The sequence below is a fragment of the Amblyomma mixtum genome, chromosome 2 (assembly GCF_055824585.1).
Source record: "Amblyomma mixtum isolate Tamu chromosome 2, ASM5582458v1, whole genome shotgun sequence".
Taxonomy (NCBI): domain Eukaryota; kingdom Metazoa; phylum Arthropoda; class Arachnida; order Ixodida; family Ixodidae; genus Amblyomma; species Amblyomma mixtum.
Genome location: NC_143013.1, coordinates 67,897,586 through 67,914,271, shown reverse-complemented (window position 1 = coordinate 67,914,271; position 16,686 = coordinate 67,897,586). Strand labels below are relative to the sequence as shown.

General features: G+C 43.9%; 1 protein-coding gene across 1 annotated transcript in view; it reads left to right on the top strand.

Moving 5' to 3' along the window:
• The window catches only part of LOC149359643 (hepatocyte growth factor receptor-like), a 46,861-nt gene that overhangs the window by 6,118 nt on the left and 24,057 nt on the right, over positions 1-16,686 (top strand). Inside the window, exons 5-10 of the mRNA XM_089571782.1 lie at positions 2,718-2,866; positions 6,238-6,376; positions 10,190-10,326; positions 12,072-12,263; positions 13,845-13,956; positions 15,123-15,362. Of these exons, the coding sequence (XP_089427908.1) occupies positions 2,718-2,866; positions 6,238-6,376; positions 10,190-10,326; positions 12,072-12,263; positions 13,845-13,956; positions 15,123-15,362 (969 nt within the window). The remainder of the gene's footprint in view (positions 1-2,717; positions 2,867-6,237; positions 6,377-10,189; positions 10,327-12,071; positions 12,264-13,844; positions 13,957-15,122; positions 15,363-16,686) is intronic.

The following is a 16,686-nucleotide window of genomic DNA, read 5'->3' as shown; positions in this document are numbered from 1 at the left end:
TCAGGAAATGTTACTGACAGAATACATCAAGGCCAGATGTGTTGAGCAACCGCAACTGAAACGCCATTGCGTGTCAAAATGTATATATGAAGTCAAGAGTTTGACGGAAGCCCGTCTGGTCGGGATGGAACATGACGAAAAATGAATGGCACCGACCAAAAAAGAGAGATGGAATGACGTTTCGGCTCCCACACGGGAGCCTTGTTCACAATGAGGCGAAACGGGGAACCGTTGCCTTATATACGGCGTATCACAGAATCCAGACGCCTTGCGTATACAGATTATTCAGACGACAGCAAATACGCTGAACCGTAATCATGGTAATCTGCCCCCTGTATACGCAAGATGTCTGGGTTCTGTGATACGCCGTATATAAGGCAACGGTTCCCCGTTTCGCCTCATTGTGAACAAGGCCGTTTCGCCTCATTGTGAACAAGGCTCCCGTGTGGGAGCCGAAACGTCATTCCATCTTTCTTTTTTGGTCGGTGCCATTCATATTTCGTCAAAATGTATAACGTAACGGAAATACTGCGCCAGCCAATCCTTCGCCCTAAACAGCATGTGCTTCATGCCAGCATGCAAAAATACCAGCACACAATGCGAGCTATGGTTAAATCGAAGGCCACACAATTCAGAGCAGAAGATGGAACAATATGACAATTGTAGAGTTCCAATGGGGGAAAATACGCTCTGCGCATTTATCTGCGGCTTACACTCGGAGCCGCCGACCCCAACCAGCTGTCGCGCTAGCTTCCGATTGCACGCCGACCACGGCAGGTAAAGTGGAAATAAAGGAACGGCATGGGCTGTCACCAAAAAGGGAAAGGCATTTACTGCTGCTGCAACAATAACGGCGGCTAGCAACAAAATACGCTAAGACGTGACGAATTCGCGAAATCTGAAATCTGCATCCCCTAACATAAAACAACTCGCGTATGAAACATTTGTGCGGCCAAAATTAGAGTATGCATCATCCATCTGGCACCCATGGCAATCGTATCTCACTATCGAATTGGAATCGATCCAAAATCGTGCAGCTCGGTTCATCACTTCGTGTTACTCAAGAGAAGCCAGTGTCACCGCCCTCAAGCAGTCCCTCCGTCTCTCAACACTGGAATCACGCCGCGCCGTTTCCCGCCTATGCTTACTTCATACATTTTATCATAACACAAGATCACGGCACGCTCTATTAACCGCCCCACTACGAACGTCCTCCCGGCTTAGTCACGGTAACCCGATAGCACGCATCAGTGGCCACACGTCTGCTTACAACAACTCATTTTTCCCCAACGCAGTAGCACTATGGAATTCACTGCCTAACGACATCGCTGCATGCACTGATCACAAAACATTCCGCGATAAAATAAAAATTCACCTCACATAGATCTTGATCACTTCTGCGCTCTTTGTAGCGAGTATTGCTTCATATATCTTTAATGAATGATGTATCACCTGCTGGGAAACCCTGATGTGACTACAACCCTTTTCATGTTTGTTTGTACATGTGTTTGTTCTTTTTATTGTTATGCATGTTCCCATCATCGCCGCTGCATACCAATATGTGCCCCCCCTTATGTAATGCCTTCGGGCCTTTAAGGGAACAATAAATGAAATGAAATGAAATGAAATGTTCTCACGGGGCTTCACCCCGCTTGTGGAGATCGTGCACGCACGGGGACGTTCGCGCGCGTAGTCACCTGGCCGAAGAGGGACATTGCGATGACGGCGCCATGTCTTGATAGCCAAGATAACTATAAGGAGAGTCCGACATTACGGAGCAGGAAATCATAGGAGACGCAGGGGTGGGGCGAGGCCCCACACAGAATATAATTTGCCTTCCTCAAAATTCTATTCTAACCCGCAATGCACCAATGTGATAAGTCCTCAAGTCCCTGCTTCACTTTTCTGAAGCTACAGGTGACCCTCCGTGATAATATCTGTCTAATAGATACAACGCCTTTGAACGGGCGGTTATTGTAACATTAGACAACACTGAGTACTTTGGTTACCTGCTAGTTTCACTTTGGGTGAGAAGACGTCGTTTAGCCTAGAACAAGTTGCTTTACGGCCACTATCAAAAACGTCGGTACGGGCGAGAACCCATTACTTTTTTATACCTTCTTGCTATATTCGCTGCTATATTTTACTGACACAATATTGAACAACGCCGCAATGCGACATCTACATGGTGCTATAAGAGCGCCTTATATTCAGATTGTCGATGCCGAAGCATTTTACTACAGAACTATTCGGATTCTCGTTTTTACACCTCTCTGTACATTTAATTCCTTCACAGCGCTGATCATAGCTACGTTTCTTGGCAGTAATCATATGATTAAGCTATTTATGCGATAGTGGAGTTGTGGGATGAATGAACAGCGTTTACATCTCTCAAGAAAAAATATCCGCGTAGTGTGACAGCCGTCGTCATGATTGCACGGTTTGTACGCCTCAACGAGATGAAGTGGCACATATGATAATTCTAATTTGAAGTTCTTGCTTTGATACATAATTCACTTCTGACAAAAAACACCGAAACACCGCGCTCGTTTCTGCTGTGCACGTTAAGCAACTCTCATCGGCACTACCCAGCAAACCAAAAACCTCTCAGAGACGTCTATAGCTAGACGTCTCTGAGAGGTTTTTGGTTTGCTGGGTACGCAGCCAGGGCTTGTGCATCCAGCACATTCGAGGTGAGCAGCCCTTGTTTCTGCCAGGTCGCACCGAGGAGCGGACCCACCTCCGGCGGCACCATGATCTCGTTCGTGGGCGAAAACTTTGGTTATTGGTGGCGCGAACCATCCAACAGCATCGAGGTTACCATCGGCGGCCACGTATGCCAAATCATCAACTGGGTCTCCTCACTGTAAGCATGCGTTTTGCATCAAACATTTCACACATGCCTGTAATGCTGCAAATTCTAAAGAAATTTAAAAGCCTAACTTTTTTGCCACGAATAATATAAGAACTTTCCTCTTAAAGTTCGACCTGCTGCACTTTTTCTTTATTCACTTTTTGAGCACGCATTCAGTTTTTAAGCTTGCTATTTGTATTCCGTATCACAGATTTCAATGAACACTATGTTTTCAGGCCTTAATTAATAGGCGAAAGTCGGAATCAGCCCTAAAACTGGGATGACATTTAATCTCTGGGCCGCAGTGAAAGGATAGTAGAGGTGGTACAGTGGATTTTAGCAAAGCTACACCTTGGTAACCATTTTGTTTTGTATCCCAAAAATGGTATGAGAAAAGAGCGGGCGCATTATCTGCCCGAATGTTATGCCATTTGGATAGTTTCTTGAGCTTCTAGGACCTGAAGTCAACGAAAATAACGCAAACGCTTCCGCAATAAACGACCTTAGGTGGATACCAGAGGACTGGTACCGGATGACTAGGATTGTTGTGTGAAGATAGAGTTGTAGGGCATAAATCTGCCAAAGCCTCAGAATTCCAGAAATTAAATACTGAAAGAGCGTTCAGTTGTTACAACTGTTAAGGTCATAAAAAAACTTTTTGTTTGCGAAACGTTACTGAGCCTGATGGCGGGCACTGTTAGCCTATTTAGAAGGCCTCATACATCCACCCATTTTCCAGGGCAGCGACACGAGGACCTTATTTTTGCCACTCATATCAGAGTGGGGTCTACATCGGCACCGTACCTCACACGTCTTGCTTGATACTAGTAAACTCACTTTGCTTTTTGTTCGGTGTCATGAGTTTGACAGCCATTGGGAACACATCATGGCTTGTAGCCTCAGAGGCGAACCGTTCTAGCTCCGCTATGTATGTGAAGGGTTTCAGAACAGGGAGAGGGGGGCGACTTGTTGAAGACGAAATAAGGCCATTGAGCGGCCCCAGAAGGAAGAGAGATTTCTAATGCGTGTGGTCACTTTCCACAAATCCTTTCAAGGTTTGTCCCGGTTGCTTGTCGATGTAGTGGGGAAACATCAGCTCCGTCGTAAAAGAGCGTTCTAAACCCTCCCCCCTCCCTTCCCCTCCGGAGAATCAGATTTACACGTTCGTTTCCAAGTGTTCCCCGCTATCCTAATTACCAAGCGTGAGCATGTGCCTTCAAAGCATTTATTCACCGCAAAGGATTCCACACCTCTGCACCACTGGGCAGTGACTTGGTATCGGTTTGAACTGCAGGATTTCTCTTTGTGCGACTGATCATCTTTAGCAACCATATAAGTAACGGATACTGAGGCAGCGAGCTTAGCAGATCCAGGCATCTTTCATACTTTTTAGGGGTCCATGGCAGAGAGAGGGTGGGCAGATAGTTCCTGATAATCACAAAGTGAACAAGGGAGCTAGGAAGGCCTCGGGATGCTTGCCAATGTTTCAACAAGGGCACTTGGATTACTCTTCAAATAATTAAAATGCTCACCTTGCTCGCACTTTGAAATCAAAACCCTATATCCTGCCATTTGCACCGCATTATTACGTTTATGTTACACCTCGTTTGGTATAGCATGAAGACCACCGAATGTTTTCTTTGTTATTTTTCTCTCGGCTATGCACTGTTTCAATTTTACCCTTGTTGGAGCAGACATATTGTCATTGGGCTGTGGCAATAGTGTTTCAGTCGAAGGATTTCAGTGCGGCATGCATCCGGAGCACAGCCCAAAATCCACGTGCGCTTATCAGCTTGCAAACAGTTTGAAGTGTGCATATCTTTATATCTTCAAAATGTAGCAACGCCCTGCGCTGGGGGCGTATTTAAAATATCTGCAGCCGAATACGAACGTACACCTTACTAAGCACTGCAGTTTTGTACTATACTTGGCACTTCGTTTTCTTGGGTAAAATACAGATTTCTAGAAATATATTTTTTGGGGCGGCTGCTCAGAGTTCTCATTTTGCAGTTAACTTGTTCCAAAAGACTATAATTTGGAGCGCGTACTTGGTGACGTTCAGCAGCGTTTTGATGGTACAATTGGCGCTTTTCTTTTGACATTTTCTTTCATGTCTCTGACATGTCCTAAAAAATTGGCTGTGGTTTAGCTCTGGTTAAACCTGGAGGATTGCGAAAGCAACATCTGCGCGTAGCCATATATTGTTGCGTGAGCCACATTGCCCACAGTCCCGCCGTTTCGCTTGCTCTTGCACGACCATACTGCGCATGCGCGAGGAGCAAGTGACGTAGCTGGCATGCCTCGCCGCGCGCGCTCGCCTTCCTTTCCTTAAAATGATCGGAGTGTAAAACGTTGACAACGCATGCGGCAATGAACACAATGAACGCCGATGGCCTATGGCTTCAGCGCCGCGTTTCTGGCGCAACCTTGTCAATGCCTGCAGCCCACATCTCTCTCTCATCACCCCACGTACCTATAAGCACTACTCAGGCGTCCACTGACTCAGGGAGCCATTATGCGCACTTCCTTTCTTTAAAATTATCGTGGTGTAAAACGTGGTCAACGCCAACGCCAATGAACACAACGAACGGCAACGGCCTATGGCTTCAGAGCCGCGTTTCTGGCACAACGTTGTCAATGCCAACGCATGCAGCGCACACCTGTCACTACCGCCACTTAGCTTAAAGCATGGTTGCGGTGTCCACTGTTCCAAGAGAGCAGTTATGCGCTCTCCCTCTGGTTCAGGTGTCCACCGAGATGTGGACACCTCGCCCTCACCTCACGCTACGTATATCCTGGCATAGCAGAGGTAAGCCACTGCCAATTATATATACACCACAAACCACGCAGATCGTGATGTGCAATCGCTACTGCGCATCAGAGAGGGAGAGAGAGACTGTCGGGGAGGCGATGGAGAGCGCGCGGCAGCGGCGGCCGCTCCGGCGGCGGCCCCGGCGGTGGCCCCGGCGCGCCAGCTCTGCGCTGTGTGACGTCATCCGCTCCTCGCGCATGCGCAGCTTGGCCTTTCCAGAGCTCCGCGAAATGGCTCGGCGACTAGCGTAGTGTTTCTTTCGCAACAAAATTATGCGGATATCAAATTCACCTTAAAAGTGGAATTCGAGAGCATGAGAACCGCTGCTCGAGAAGTACTTCGGAGCGAGTCTGAAGCCCCCCGGCTGTAGAGAACCTTATAGTAAGTTGTGGACACATGCCAACTGGAGCTGCCTGATGCATGTCCAAACTGAACGCCGTGGCCCCGTGACCCTGTAAGGTGATCACCCTATCTCTCAGTCAGCGACTTTTGTGACGTCATAATGCAGCACGCGAAATTTCACAATGTTAACCGTAATGTTGTTGCATTAAAAATGCTTTGTGTCTTTCAGGGTAAAGTGCAAAACTCCTCCTGTACAGGACGCCTCGAAAGTGGACATCAAAATCCACGTAAACGATACCAATAGGGACGCTAAGAAAAACTACGACGTCATCGACACTCTGATTATTCCATCTGGCTTCGAATACAAGGTGAAATACCTTTTCATAAGCCGTGTAGTTTATTTATTTGGACACAGTGTCAAACCCCTTTTGTAGTTTTATGGGCAGGGTACAAAACAAACTAAAAATGTCAGACAATACTGGAAAGAATGCCTAACAGCAAGGATAGCATTTTGTAAGCGAAGAAAAAATGTTCTAAGACATAAACAGAAAATGATAACTTTCAATTTTTGATTATTATTCACAATGAAACATTGTTTGAAAATAAATACATCAGTAATGACTGAATGAAACTGCGGATACCTATCAATAGAAGCTTACAGTGAAATTACATCTGAGAAAAAAATACAAAAATATGTATATTTGTTTATTTATGTTTTTACTTTCAGAACCGAAGCATTGCAATGATCAGTGGGTAAAAAAAATAACTTGAACAGAATTAGTACAGTGTCACCACGTTGTATAATAGCTAACGGCATTCTTAAACAGGTAGGCGTCTATAATGGAGGCGATGAAAGCAGAAAGTTTTAGTACAATCAAAGAAAGATGGAGTATAATTTTAAGTTTTTGATGTTTTCTAGGGAAGCCCCTGAGGACTTAAAATTCAAGCATTTTTGTGCGTGAAGCCCTCCACTAGTTTAACAGTTTCATAAAGAGTAAAACTGCGTAATTGATGCTTCCAACTGCTCCAAGCTCATTCCAAGTGGAAAAAAATGACATGAAAATTCATTTACAATAAAAGAATGTTTATAGTGTGCGGGTGGTGCATCTACAACGACGGTGTACTTTCATGTAACGATGTTTAAATGGTGATGTACAAGTTGGTACAAAAACTTATGACATGCTAATACTGCCCGTTGTTGCAAGCTCAGCATACCTCCTATCTTAATTAGGTAAGCACAGTCAATCATTTTGTATTTGTTAAAATATATCTTATTCCCTCCTTTTTCACCCCTTCTAGTTTGTATATGCCATTTTTAGTTACCGGCAGCAATACCACGTTTGCATATTCTATTGCTGATCTTATGGAGGCATTGCAATCTAGCATTTTGACTCTGGGTGGTGCAACTCGGAGACGTTTTCTGAGGAAAAGTAGCTGTCGTGTAGTAGCTGCTGAAGTTATGAGTGAGTGTCAGCAATGGTATTTATGTTCATCGGCTCGTTAGTCGAGTATTGTTTAGGCTCTAAAGAAACTGCAGGCTTTTCTTTTTCTGGTTATTGGAAGGAAAGCGCATTTGTTAAAACTGAGTATCATTTGCCACTCTGTACACCACTTTGGCATAATTTGCAGGGTGCTATATTTAAGGTGACATGATCTCTAAGTGCTAAGTCACTCAGGAGATGAGCTGCAAATCATAATCAGTGAGTTAAAGGCAGAGAAGAATGGTAGGTATTAAAATTAATATGCAGAACACCAAAGTAATGTTCAACAGTCTCGCAAGGGAACAGCAGTTCACAATTGGTAGCGAAGTGCTGCAAGTAATAAGGGAAGTGTGCTAAGGGCAGGTAGCTGCTGCTGATCCGGATCATGAGAGGGAAATAACTAGAAGTATAATAATGGAGTGGAGTGCATATGACAGGCTCTCTCAGATCATGAATGACAGTTTACCAGTATCCTTCAAGAGAAAAGTATACCGGGTGTTTCAGCGAACACTTTCAAAAATTCTCATAAGTAGAATTTTCTTGATAAAGATATGGCTTTTGCAGCATAGTATTACCAATGTTGGCGGACACCAGAAAACCGGTGAATCATATTAGGTAGTAAACTGGTTCACTAATTTTCAATAATTAACTTTTTAACTATTACAGTTAGGCACCTAGTTGCCGTTAGATATTTGTAGCCGGTCGTTAGTAATAGGCATATCAGTTTATAGAATTTCGAAAACGCAATTACCCTCACCGCTGTGGCTCGACAAATTTTGGCTGCATCGGGCGAAAAATACATGCGCTATCGAAAGCATGCAGGCAAAGCATCCCCTCCAGTGCACGTAACTAGTCGAAAAGGCCAAATTTTGTCGAGCCACAGCGCCGAGGATAATCGCATTTTCGAAATTCTAAAAACTGATATGGCTATTACTAACAACCAGCTGCAAATATCTAATTGCAACTAGGCGCCTAACTGTAATAGTTAAAAAATTAATTCTTAAAAATTAGTGAACCAGTTTACTACCTAATACGATTCACCGGTTTTCTGGTGTCCGCCAACATTGGTAATACTGTGCTGCAAAAGCCATATCTTTATCAAGAAAATTCTACTTATGAGAATTTTTGAAAGTGTTCGCTGAAACACCCGGTATAACAGCTGTACCTTAGCAGTACTCACCTATGGGGCAGAAACATGAAACCTAACGAAAAGTGCTCAGCTTAAGTTAAGGACAACGAAGCGAGCGATGGAAAGGAAAATTATAGGTGTAACTTTGAGAGACCGCAAGCGGGCAGAAAGCGGGTACAAATGCGGATTAATGACACCCTGGTCGCACTCACGAGAAAGAAATGGGCTTGGGCAGGCCATGTAACACGAAGGCAAGATAACCGCTGGTCATTAAGGGTAACGCAGTGTAAGAGAAGGAAAGCGTAGCAGGGCACGCCAGAAACTTAATTGGGCGGAAAAGATTAAGAAGTTTGCGGGCAAAGGACCGGGTTAAGTGGAGAGACATGGGAGATGCCATGGCCCTGCAGTGGGCCTAGTCAGGCTGATGATGATGATCTTTAGAGGAATGTTTTCCTGTAAAGAATGCAGTCATCTGCAAAAAGCCAGATATTAAATTGGATACTTGTCGGAAGGTCATTTATAAAAATTAAAAATAATATTGCAGCCAATATGCAACCTTGAGGCACTCCTGGGGAATCAGGTACTGTTGGCGAGTTCCGGTGTTTTACTTGAGCGAACTGATACCGATTTGTCAGGAAAGATCACCAAATATAGATTTTAATTTATTGACTAGTTTTACATTAGAAACGCGATTGCAAGCTTCAGTAAAATTTAAGATGACGTGGGGAATTGTCATATATCTGCTCCTGTAGTTCGGTAATATTTGATAGCCTTTTTTTGAAACCATGCTGAAAAGGTGATAAATATTCTCGTTCGACATATGGGTTTAAATCTCTCACTCCAATGTAATTCCAAAATTTTGCAGACTGTAAAGTTAGTGATATGGGCCTCAAGTTAGTGAAAACATCTTTGCTACCTAACTTGTGAATACGAATGACCTTTTGTATTTTAAATTCCTTTGATAATTCACCATTTGCCAGGGATTTGTTAAACAATCCACACATGTACTTTGCAATCCACTGCGAGCACATTTTGAATAAAATATTTGCTATATTATTGGGTCCCAGTCCTCTCCTGACATCAAAGTTTAATAGAATGTCTACAAGCCCCGATTTGGTTATTCGGAGTTTTTATAAGCAGTTTGTGATGCTGCGTCGGTCTACATGCAGAAAGTTATCGTCATCAGTTGTAAGAACAGACTGAAAGCAGTTGTTCAGCTTGCCCGTGGTAGTTTGGCTCTCTTCTTCGGTGGCGAAGTTTGCTTTAGCTGACTTTGATGGGAGGCATATTATAAGCCAGGGCTCTTACCACCTCCTGCTTCATGCTTATTTGGCTCTTCGTAGAGTGCGCAATCAGTGCTGCATGCTTCGTTTCTATTCCAGCTGAGCCAGTAACAGTCAATGGTGTGTTAAGATGTGGTGGCATGAGGAAGGCACGCTACCAAAAAGCATGCGCAAGATAGTGCTTTTGGCGCCTCATTTGTAGTGCAACGTTACGGATTTGGCTGATTCTTTTTAATCCTTGTAATTAAATGTGATTGAGTGGAACATGAGAATTTTTCCTTTTTTCAGAAGGCAACTCTCTCAGGTGTGCAGCCGAACTATGGACCAGCAGCCGGAGGCACAAACATCACCCTTTTTGGGAGGAATCTTGACATTGGGACACAGAGAGTTGTTACAATAGGGGCAACCAATTGTAAGATACACAAGTACGTCTAGCCGCAGTGGCAGCTCAATCAATTTTCTGCTCACCTTTGCATCCGAAAATCGCGGGAGCGAATCTCGATCATGGCGACCGCATTTCTGTGAAGGCAAAATTTAAAAACGCCCGTAACTTGGAGATAGCTCACGTTAAAGAACGCCGCGATGTCATAAGTGGCCTCAAACCATTAAACTCCACATTCCTACAAGTAAATCTAAGCTAAAATCAAATGCAAGCTACACAAGCATGTCTAAAGAAAACGTAATTGCAGAGCGTTGTTTTCTTTGAAAAAAATGTACATTGGTTGCGGCAAAGGTGATTTCCAAGCTGTAAAAACACAAGTAAGCAAAAAGCTCGTAACATATGGACAGTGCGACCTCATAAGTTTACCCAGTCTGGCACAAAATTTTATGAAGTATCGCTGCCCCAAACTGCCTTGCATTTTCTACCGCAATGTTGCACTGAAGCGCCTTCGAAACATTGCTAACTAGAAGATTGTTACAATGGCATGAGGAAACTTAGTCGCGCCGATGGTATGATAGAATAAAACATTTGGACGATCCTTCGTGGTTCATTTTTATGGGTTAGCATTTTCTGCTGCTGCTGATTCCGTTGTGGCTCTGCCTTAAGGCCATGATACGATAGCGTTAATGTATTATTCCCCCATATATGCGGAGTTAGTAATGCTTTACTCTACATTTATAAATAGCTGGGAATGGTCATGCCTCTCCTGGCGCCGTGGTGCACCGTTAGCGATGCGCTAATGCTCTGGCAGGTGACTGCTTCGAACACAGCCACCGGTGAGGCGTGTGAGACATAGGTCGCCCTTCCCAAGCATCATCTCGGGGCCAATCATTAAAGTAACTGCCAACTTGCCACAGTGGGCAATTAGCTCACATTCCCGTGACCAGGCTGCCATGCACCAGCCACGGTGTGCCTGTCACGCGTCACGGCGGTCACCATTTCCGCTCGCGCAGACCTTCTAATCCTAACACATTAATAAGATGGACACAGCTGGCACAGGACCGGTTAATTAAAGATCAGTCGGAAAGCCATTTCTCCTACAGTGGATGTAGTCAGGCTGATGATGACGATATGCGTGCGCGGAACCTCCCGCGCACTGCCTTGCCCCCCAAATTCAACCCCGACATTAGTGATTGGTCTTACAAAATTACTTTTATTTCCTTTGGTGCAGACTGTGTATGTGTGAATGCTATTTGATTAATCTGTTAGCATTATAAGGGTCTGCGCGAGCATAAATGGCTACTACCTTCACGCGTGACGTGGTGCGAACCTTGTGACGTCATCGCAACCAGCCCACCGTGTGCAGATGGAAGTCAAATCAAGAATTGGTCGCGAGAGGTTCCTTACGAAGAGCAACACGAGTTTCAGAGGTCAGTGTTGGCTGCTACTTCTGCACCACTGCGTCAGGAGTGGTATGAGTACTCCGAGTGATCTATGAATGTAAAGTAGAGAATTACAAATTTTTCATTTAACGTCATTAACCAATTACTGCCATTACTGCCTTTGGATGCGGAGCTAAAGCATAATCGGCACCAGCCGAAAATGCTAACGCATTCAAACGATTCACAGAGGGTTGCCTAAGAGTTTTATTTATGCATTGGCCATATATGATGCGAATGGCAGTAAGTAGTTTAATTAATGCGAATAAAGTCAGGGTCAGCACACCAGTGTATGGTAAGATATTGATGAATCCTGGAGCTTCAGCCTTCTATTCATTATCTACCACAGATTCAACAGCACAAGTGTGGAGTGCTCGACCAGCGCTGCGCCTGATGATCAAGTGGATCATGAGAAGCAAGTCATTCTGGCCATTGATGGTGCCAACGTCCCCTTTGTTTCTGAGAACTACCTCGGCTCTACATTTACCTTCCTGCAGAACCCCAAAATAGAGAGCATCGCTCCCCGGACAGCCATTTTCAGGTACGAGATAAAGATCGTGACCACTACGAGCAACAAATTAAAGTAACATATCGGAGAGCAGAAAAAAGTTATTTCGCTAAAAACTGATGTCTCCGACCCGTGCTTCGGACAAATGGAACCAGGGAAGAAAAGATCGAGACAAGATAGGTTTCATTTCTTTTTGCGTATCGTGCAGCAGGGCCAAAGACTGCTGGGCTCAATTTTTTAAGGCGAAAGCCTTTAATGCCTCATCGTTGTTTACAGAAGGTTGTCAGCAGAGGTGTTACGCTTCTGGAATCGTGCCAACTGTGGCCTCTCCTCCGCTCAGCGGCGCAACCTCCTCCCCTCTTTAGCAACCGGCGCGCCGGCGGGAGGCGCAGCTGTGCATAGCAACCATGACGTCACACAGCAGCGGCAGAACGAGCACGCACGCGTCGGCGGTGGGAGCTGCACCGCCGCTTCTTCACCAGACGTCTCGCTGCAGTTGAGTGAGACGCATGGCTTCGAAACGGCCCAGTGATTCCGCGCCAAGCGGTTCTGGGAAGCAGCAGTGGGTTGACTACAAGGCTTTTGCCAAGCATACTTTACAATTTCCAAAATGTATTCGGTATTTTTTTCCCATGATTTAGGTCTTAAATGTAGTCACAGACTGGACTAACAAAGAACATATGCCAGGAGTGCTATTACTATCTTATTTCACAGGAAAGCTGTTATAGCATTTGGTTTAGCCATATGTTCCTGCATTCTACAGTGGAATCTACAGCGTCAGCAGTAATATTTTAAGTAGTACATCTAATTTCCTTTAATTCACGAATTTTATTTCTAAATCATTGTAGTTTAATTTTAATCAATTTACTTAGCACCTGCCACGAGCACAGGTAACAAAGTGGTGAGCGAGAGATATATACTCTCTCTACTTTTAGAGAACAGGAAGGAGAGCAAAAGTACGACAAGGTAGAGAGAGAGGGTAAGAGATGGTGGGTAGCTCAGTGGCTTGGGAGGTTATGGTGAGAACAGAAAAATGAGCGACCGGAAAATGGCTGCCATGGCAAAAACCCAGAGGTTAAGATAGCGCGGTGACAGGAGGTTTTAACTAGGGTAGGGGATTGCGCAACGTGAGGGCGGTTCCAGGACAGAATACAGGGCAGTATGACTGAACCAAATCTATGACAGCTTTCGCTAATTTATGGGCTAAGGTGGCAATGCTAGGTGTCAAATTTTTGTTGACACTCACGCACACATATACACCCTCTTTCAAAAGACCAGTTGTAATCAATGTAAGGAGTAATACGCGCGTTAGAACCGGACTTTCAGTGGTAACATCGTAGTTGGTCGAGACTACCTTTGTCCATGTTTTTTTTTTTCCTGTGTTACTGGAGTTCCCACAAAAGCTTATTAATTGCAAAGCAGCCATCTCTTCTGTTTCTTCATCTTCTTTAAATCTCGAATCGATAACAATGCTCTATAGCGAGGCCGAACGGAGACCACAGATGTTCCAGCTAGGGGTGGCCCTATAGATGTTTCGATTTTAAAACATATATAGGAACATTGCAAGGACATCTCAATTATTTTACTTATTACAAAACTTTGTGATTTTTGCAGCGAGCAACCCGCTATTGTGGCGAACGGCATCCATTTGCACAGTGTCTCCAGACCGATGATGACGACTCGAGTTATTTCCATCGACAAGCAGGAACAGCAGTCCATTATAAAAGTAAGGAAAAGATTTCGCGGCTACTAACTTTGAATTTTCCCAGTGAACTTCTTTTCTAGCCATTTTATGGAATATAGAGAGGTCTATTTTATGGAAGAGAGGTATAGCAGCGGCAGATCTGCAGATATATAATGATTGTTGTAGTAAAATATTGCTATATATTAAAAAAATACGCTCATAAACTCTTTTCTGTCCAAAAAATTATTTTGTCCAGAATCGTTAGGCATGCATATGCATACATAATAAACATTTTATACTGTAACTCAAATCCACTTGCATGATTCACTTTTGCTAGCGAGAGTAAATTAATCAATTGCTGGAGAAGAAGCTTAACACAAGGAATCAAGTACGTGGTATTTTTAAACAAACAAAAACAAGCAACAAGGACTTCGTAAATGGTGTCGAGATACTACACAGCTGCGCTCACTAGCAATAAACCTTAAAAAAAATAACTGTGCGACACAGCTCGTGTAACGCAAACATAGAAAACACTGCAAAACATGTTGAAATTCGTGCACATGTGGAAGCCGCGGTTCCGGCGCTACTAAGCAGACATACCTTGTGTGGTGAAAAAAAAAATTGTTCCAAAATAAGGGACTGCTCAGAAAAATTGGGGAAGGCGGGTAGGGGCGGTAAATCACTGTACACGCTGCTTAAAGATTCCCCCTCGTAGTCATGACCCCGTCCCTGACTCGGTCAAGGCTGCTGTATTCTGTCTTGTCCAGCAGTGTTGACAATTCGCGAGACAGAATAAACCCACATTTCCGGCATACAATCCGCGCATAGGCATGTTTAAAAGTAGAAATCTTCTGCTTCCCCATCTGTCTATGGGTGCGGAATATAAAGTATTTTTTCTCAATATCCCTGAGTATGACATGGAATTCCCGATGCTAATTTTATTACGATGCATTGCGACATTTCCGCTGTGCGCGCACATGCTTTATTTCTTGCTGATTGCATACCTGGCTCCTGCGGGCTATACTCCGGGTGTGGATAGTCTACTACGGGCCTTAGTTTTTTTTCAGCAAAAATTGCGCCCGGCGGACTCCACGCTAGTGCGGACTGTATAGCAGAAATTACGGTTGACGTGCGTCCAATATAAAGTCTAGCTAGTATGAAGGCCTCACAAATTCTTTTTATCTCACTACCAAGCGCTTCTCTTAAAGGCATGTCGTGTCATGGAGCGCGGTCGGCGGTTGCTGTGTCCTGGGCCATCACTGACGGAGTTTTCCGTGATCAGCAGTGACGAGCTGCGCAGGCACCAGAGCAACATACTGGCGCAAGTCAGCCTTCAAATGGACGGCCTGCACCTGCCACCACACAGCACAGGCTCCGAAGGATACTTCACCTTAATCTACCGACCACCGCCGGCATCTTACATCCCTAGGAATAGAACTGGGACCAAGGTCGGTGTGTGTTCTCTACTTGGCATTTTCATGCCTCCATTATCGTACTTAGCCTGTCGCTGAGCACTATCTAAATTTTCATGATTGAAATGATTTCTGAAGAAGCGCTGCTGTTGATCTGCTAGTGTTTGCTGTTACCATTTTTGTTTTTCTTTCATTTTTGTACATTATTTTCTGAGTTGTTGCTTCCGGAGTGAATTTAAAATTATCGCGAAGATACAAATGAAAGGTATTGGGGTTTAAAACAATGTTTTCATTGGTGTACGTACACATTCCAAAAAAACCTCCAATTTGTCTGGCAACGACAAGCGTAAAATAGCTAGAAATAGTATTTTAACCGTCAACTGCGATAATCACCATATCCACTACTCAACAATAAAATGCACTCAGTGCTCCTTCATCAGGCATCTTAGCACCCAATTGTCAAAAAGAGAAAACAGCTGCCTGTTCGAACGAAGACTGCAGATTTTGTGTTTATTTTTTTTAATTGGCCGACGTTACATCTAGTAGCACAGACTACTATTTCCACCATATATCGCCATCAACAACATTTTGGGCATTGAAGCGAGCCACACTGATGAGATGAGCGCTGTGACAATCATGCTCTATTCGTTCAAATGGGTGCTTGCTTATTTGTATGTACAAAACTAAAGTATCAACGCATTGCTAAAAAATTTTATGACACTTTTTTTGTACTTTTTGGCTTCATCTAAATTTTTTAGAGCTTGGATAAGAGCATGCAAACATGTCTCATGTTCCGGTGCTGCACAGGCCTGGGGCTCATTTTCGCCCTCCTAAGCACAAAGAAAAATTTAGGCAAAGATTTTTGTAAAAAAAAATTATGGTTACTCGCCGTTATTTCTGTCAAAATATAAAGTCAGACAACTGCATCTATATTTTAGGCGCATGCATTCATCAAGGCAGTTCAAATTAAGCAGCAATTATTTTTTCAATGCATATAAGATGTTAAATGAATGCAAAAATGTTTCCTCAAATAATGAAGTCTTGAAGAAACGCACGGTGGGCCCCTCAGTTAAGGCAGGATAAGGAACTACACTTCTTAAAGTATAAAGCTTTCAAATATGCATTAGCAAGGAAAATAAACCAGAACTAGAAAATTTAAGGTTATTTCATGGCACAGTCTGTCTTGTCTCTATCAGTACTTTTTTTTTTGAAGTTTTCATTTGTAACCATTACGAATAGTGGACAAATAACTTACCACTATGCGACACACTCACCTTGCATATTAGCGAGATTAAGAAGAGAATAAGAATATTTTAACGATATATTTCTTTGCCAATGTACTGTCGGATACTTCTGTTCT